The sequence below is a fragment of the Rousettus aegyptiacus genome, unplaced genomic scaffold, assembly GCF_014176215.1.
Source record: "Rousettus aegyptiacus isolate mRouAeg1 unplaced genomic scaffold, mRouAeg1.p scaffold_m13_p_16, whole genome shotgun sequence".
NCBI classification, from domain to species: domain Eukaryota; kingdom Metazoa; phylum Chordata; class Mammalia; order Chiroptera; family Pteropodidae; genus Rousettus; species Rousettus aegyptiacus.
The window spans coordinates 38,218,586-38,224,640 of NW_023416291.1; the positions used below are offsets into that span (position 1 = coordinate 38,218,586).

The following is a 6,055-nucleotide window of genomic DNA, read 5'->3' on the forward strand; positions in this document are numbered from 1 at the left end:
ACACACATGCACACGCACATACACTTCAACACGATCTTACACACAGAGACACATGCCCAACCATACAGCCCGTGACCATCAGATATACAGCACAACACCCCCTCACATGCACACACACACAATCACACACATACATGCCATCACATACACCTTGACACAGTAGTCCCCAAACTTTTTGGCACCAGAGACTGGTGCTCCTGTAAGAATCTAATGCCTGACGATCTGAGGTGGAGCTGAGGCGGTGATGCTAGCACTGGGGAGCAAATATAGATGAAGCTTTGCTGTTTGCCTGCCGCTCACCTCCTGCTGTGTGGCCCAATTCCTAGTAGGCCATGGATCAGCAATGGTCTGCGGCCCGGGGGCTGGGGACCCCTGCCTTGACACACACCATCACCCAGACACCTGGCCCACCATTTGCTCCTCTCCCAGTATGTGGACATGCTGTCATCTATATACCCAAACAATCCCAGAGCTTTCCCCTACCTCTGGCCATCTCACCAAGCTCAGACACACAGCCACCACACCCAGAGATGCACAAAAACCCAGACTCCTAACCCTACACCCAGACATGCTTACAGAATGATGCAGGCTGGCGCGTGCACGCGTGCGCGCGCGCGCGCGCACACACACACACACACACACACACACACAGAAACTCTCCGAAGCACGGAGAAGCCCCATGCCTTGGCAGCTATGAAACCCCTGGGAACAGGACCCTTGGGACCGGGCTCTCTGCGCACCCCCGTGCCCACCCCACCCCTCCCCTGCCTGGCCGGCTGGCGGGCTTTAATACAGATGCCAAACTCATAATTGTAACTGAGGGTGACAGGGTCACCTTGAGCCCCAGATGCTCGCGTGGTGACAGATGGCGTTGGCAAACCTGATTAGCAGCCCTAGTGCCAGCGCCTGTGGCACCTGCATCCCTCCCCCTCCCCCCAACTCCCCCAGCACTCATTACCCACCCATTACTGGGCCTGGAGGGTGGGGGTGGGGGCTGGCTGGCACTGCCCGGGAGGGGGCAGGGACTCTGGGGCCCCCCTGGCACCAAGGTTCCCAGCTGGCTTCCTGGCTGGCAGGAGGCAGGCACAGCTGAAAGGAGGGAAGGCAGGAGCCTCATGTGCCTGCCAGAGAGAGGGGTGCCCACGGCGCCAAGGCTGAGCTGCCCTCTCGGACGCTGCCTAGAGTCTGGCACAGAACCTTGGTGGGAGAAGAGCAAATGCACCCCCCACCGTGGGCCCCTCATGACCCTCTTCCCACCCAGGGCCCTTGGAGCAGGGCCTTGGGAGCTGCCTGCCTGGCCTGTTCCCACCCCTTTATGCAGGCCTGTGGGGTCAGAGGTCACAGGCTCCCACGCCCCACTGGCCCATCTGTTTCCTCAGGTCTCCTCCTTCTGCTCCTCTCACCTGGGGCCTTCCTTCCTGAGGCAGGAAGAGGGCTGAGGGGGGCCTGGCCGCCCAACCCCCACCCCGCGCTCCGGGGAGCATTTGGAGGCAACCCTGACAGCGCCACATGTCCCTGTGTCTGTGCCAGACGGGCCCATCTGCTAGAGCCCTGGTTCCAGCAGCCCAAAGCCAGGCCGTCCTCGTCCACTGCAGACCCTGCGCCCAGCTGAGGAAGAAGCACTCCCCGTGCTCACATTCCACGAGGCTGCCCACTCCCAGGGAACCCGAGTTGGAAGAATGAACACACACACACACACACACACACGTATACACATAATACTGGGCTTGGCCAATCTTTATGGTTCCTGTAGAATGCCACACTGGGCATGGGGCTGGGTGGAGACTGGGGGTGCAGCTGGGAGCACATGGGGACTGCCTCTGACTCAGGGAGCCCAGGTTTCCCCTAGGAACTACATCCACCTTCCTGCCTTGGTTTCTTTGGGTCCCTAGGACGGGGTCATCACTGTGACTCCTGGTCTGTGTGGGGCTGTCTGTCCTCCCTCCAGTTGGGAGTACGTCTTTGACTCATTCTATGAGAGGAAGTCCAGCCTGGTGGTTTAAAGGGGGCGCCACACTGCCTTGGGTTTGAATGCCGACTCCACCGAGTACTGCTGCGAGACCCTGAGCAAGTGGCTTTGCCTCTTGGGGCGTCAGTTTCCTTCTCTGTAAAATGGGGTGATACTCCTATGTCATCGAGTGGCTCTGAGGATGACACAAGGCATGCCAAATGCTTAGAGCCAGGCCTGGCGAACAGTAAGCACTCAAAAAGTGTGTGCTACGACTACAAGTGGTCCACCTCTACAGCTGGGCTGTGTCTTGTGTCCCCAGGGGCGGGGTGAGGACTCTGGAGGCCTAGCTCACTGTCCCTGCGTCTTTGGTCTCTTTGACCCAGTGTACATGATCCAGGTCGGCGTCTTTCTTGGCCTGTCTCCCCACAGCTCTCCAAGGTGTGTGCATCTGTGTGTCTGTCCATGATGCTCAGCTTACACCTCCGGGCTGCACTGACACTCCTCGACCAGCACTGTGGATATCTTCACCCGCCGACGAGAGGCTGGGCTGCCCACTCGACACCAAAGGACCACGGATGCCCAGCGCCTGTGAGAAGGCACACAGCTGTTGCAGAGGACAAGCGGGGTGGGGTCCACACCAGGCACATAGAGGGAGGAGCAGCGGCCAAAGCAGAGGTGGTTGCGGAGGCGCATTGCTGTGCAGCCCAGCCGGGAAAGCACCTGGGTCCAAAAGCAGGGAGACAGGTCAAGGGCAGTGGAGTATGGGGTCGAAATGGAGAGAATAATCGCTCACTCACTTCTACCCCGTCTTGAGAGGCATGGTTGCCTAACCTCAAATCCCGACTCTGCCATCTGCTAGCTGTGTAACTTATTGGTAAGTTATTCAACCTCTCTGGGCCTCACTTTCTTCACCTGTGAAATCACTGAGGGTCAAACAGGAAAAAAAAAATCATTCTAGGCCTTTCAGCAGAGAGGATTAATACAGAGACAGGCTGAGGGACAGCAGGAAGAGGTGGCATTACAGGAGTCTGGGGGTGGGGGTTACACAGAAACCCTCAGCCTGTTACTTGACGCACAGTCAGTGCTCAAAAAATGTTAGTTCCTCCTGTGAGGGACTAACTCCAACTCCAACTAAGTGGATCTATCACCTCACCCATCCCCGCTCCCCATCATGGCCCTTCTCTGTTTAAACCTGCACTCCTGTCTCTGTTCCTCTCCCACCCCTCATCTCCCACCCTGCCCCTCACTCTGCCACAGCTACCCCAGCCTCTTGCCCTGAATCACACAGAAATCAGCAGTTAAGGCAGACCTTGAACCCAGGTACACCTGGCTCCAAAGCCTGGGCCATAAACAACACATGACACAAATTCCTACAGCCCTTATGGAGCACCAGCTGAATGCACCTATGAGAATGCTGCGCATATTCCTCTTATTCAGGCTACCTGACAGTGCTTAGGAGGCAGGTTCATCATTTAACAAACACTGAGCTGCTGCCATGTGCCTGGCTCTGCTCTAGAGTGTGGGGATGGAGATACAGAAGGCATAAAAATCCCTGCCTTGGTGGAGCAGACATTCTATTGAACGAGAAAGATGATAAATGAAATTATAGAATCAATTTCATTTGTTAGGTGATGATGTGTATTATAGCAATAAGAAAAGGGGGAATTGGGTGGGAGGTGCTGTGTTTTTTAATAACACTTGAGTAAAAACCTAAAGGAGGTGAAAGGAGCCACAGAATATCTGTGGCAGGTGGGTGTTAGAGGCAAGGAAACAGCCAGGGCAAAGGCCCCGAGGTATGTAACGTTAGCACGTCATAGAGAGAAGCAAAGAGGCAGGTGTGGTAGGAGCAAACTGGGCGAGGGGGAGACAGGAGGAGGTGAGGGCAGGGAGGAGACGGCAGGTGGTTCAGGGCTTCGTGGGCAGAGGGAAGGACTTGGGCTTTTGCTTTGAGTGAGGTGGGAGCCATGGAAGGTTCTGAGCGAAAGAGGGATGTGACCTGACTCAGGCGCTCACAGGAGCCCTATGGCCACTAAATAGTAAAACAGATTTGGAGGACAGTGTGGGATAGCAGAAGCAGGGAAGTCAGGATGAGGGCAACAGCAGTGGCACTGGTGGGAGAGGCTTAACCCCCATTTTATAAGAAAGAACACTGAAGATCAGAGACAGGTAAAGAAAGCAGGGCTTGACCCCAAATCAGGCGTCACAGCCTGTGATTTCTGCCAACACTAAGACCCAGCCCTCTCCTTCCCCCACCCACACACTCACCTGAGTGAAGGGAACAGCCTTGCACTTCTCCTGGGCCACTTCCTTAGGGTCCAATGGAAGAGACATGGTGGCAGCCACCTCCTGTCCACGCTGCAGCCTGCCTGTCCCCAGCTGCAGAGTTTTTTGCAGGTCCAAGAAGGCCTTCCAGGTGCTGAGGGCAGAGGATGGAACCAGGGAGGGCAGGGTTTGGGTCTGATTGGCGGCAGCCCAGGGCTGGGGTGGCGGACCCTGGGGTCCAGGCCTCCCCAATCCTGTAGGCAGCCAGGCTCCACTGAGCAGGCTCAGGAGAGTGGTCAGTTGGCTGAGGAGCATTTGTCTGTCTGTCCGTCTGTCTGTCTGTCTGTGACTGGGCTCAGGGTCCTGGGCAGTTGACCCTGCTGTCTGGTGAGTGGAGTCCGTGCCTTCCAGACCCACTTTTAATGGCCTGCGCCCCACCTAGACAGCCTGGGAGGCACCTCTGGGAACCCACCATGGGGAGGAGAGTAAACCCAGACCTGCTGAGTTCCCACCCCTCCCCCCAGCCTGGCAGAGTACCCAGGAGCAGGGCCTGTGGGCGTGTGGGCTGGGAGACCAGGAAAGGCAGGTCTCAGGGTATACCGCCAAAGTCTCTGAGGGCTCCTTTCCTGTTGGGCCCCATTCATCCATTTAGCGAAACCATACTTGGCAGTTAAGCTACCTGGGTTTCAATCTCAGCATTGCAACCTCCTGGCTGTGCAACCTTGGTCAAGTCCCTTAACCACTCTGGGGCTCAGCTCTCTTTTCTCGAATATGGAGATAACAACAGTCCCTTCCTGGTAGGATTGTTCTGAGGACTCAAGGGATATTTTACTTAAGGAGTTTAAAATAGCAGCTAGGACATAGAAGCACCATGAGTAAGCTGTGATTAACATTGATGGTTTTCTTTTAGCACCTATTAGAGGCCAGGCATAATTTTGAGCCCTAGGGATACAGGTAAACAAGACCAAAAAAATAAATAAAAGTTCCTCCCTGCCACCGATACTTGATTGTGCAAAAAGAGACAATACAAGATAAATATTCAGAGTCCTAAGTGTTAAGAAGACATTAAAAAGGGAGGTGTCTTGGCAGGGGCTCCTGTCCCGGGGTGGTCAGGGAAGGCCTCCATGAGAAGGTGACATTTTCGCAGGGCCTTGAGGTGGTGTCGCAGGCAATGTGAACAGCCTTGGGGTGGGGGGTGGGAGGTGGGGGGATGCGGGGGGGGGGGGGAGGTTGCAGTGCTTGAAGCACAGATGTGTGCGAGCGGAGTCCCAAGCTCTGGAGCTCCGAGAACACCGGGGGATCCTGGCTGGGTCCTGAGACCTCAGCGGGCCCCATCTCTCACCCAGGTGAGGCGTCGCAGGCTGCAAGGCCGTGGGAAGCTGCAGGGTGGAAACTTCCCGCACCCTGCAGGTTGCACGTGCGATGGGGCACGCTCGCCCTCTGGCGGCGGCTCTCGGGACTGCGCGCTCGGCTCTTGTGACTTGCCTCCTGGACGCTCCACCTGAAGGTGCGCTGGCACCACCCATACACCGCATTACATCCTAGGCCCTGAGCGTCCCCTAACTTGCCCTTTCGCTGTCCTCTAAACTCAGCTAACAGCAGCTCCGTCCTGCCAGGTGCTAAGGCCCCAAACTGGAGTATCCTTGACCTCGCTCTTTCTCTGATTCCACCCCCTCCCCAAGCTGGTATGACAGCAAGTCGCATCCGCTTCAAAATGTACCCAGAATCCACCCACTTCTCACTCCCTCCTCGGTCCCCAACCTGGACACGGCCTCCATTATTTCCTACCTAAACCGATATCCTCCTCCCTGGTCCCCTGTCCCCCGCCCCCAAAGTCTGTTC

General features: G+C 56.5%; 1 protein-coding gene across 1 annotated transcript; it reads right to left on the reverse strand.

The window, feature by feature from the left end:
* Window positions 1–2,425: 2,425 nt before the first annotated feature.
* On the reverse strand, window positions 2,426–4,528 carry DAND5 (DAN domain BMP antagonist family member 5). Its single transcript, XM_036233357.1, has 2 exons — window positions 4,217–4,528; window positions 2,426–2,671 (listed from the first exon to the last, which is right to left on the reverse strand). The coding sequence occupies exons 1-2, from the start codon at window positions 4,526–4,528 to the stop codon at window positions 2,426–2,428; spliced, it is 558 nt and encodes a 185-aa protein (XP_036089250.1).
* Window positions 4,529–6,055: the final 1,527 nt, after the last annotated feature.

Bases quoted from the DNA above. Each gene is read 5' to 3' on its own strand.
- DAND5 (XM_036233357.1), bottom strand. From the start codon at position 4,528: ATGCTCCTCAGCCAACTGACCACTCTCCTGAGCCTGCTCAGTGGAGCC. The intron at 2,672-4,216 runs GTGAGTGTGTGG...TTTTGGACCCAG, and splicing joins AGGCTGTTCCCTTCACTCAG to GTGCTTTCCCGGCTGGGCTG.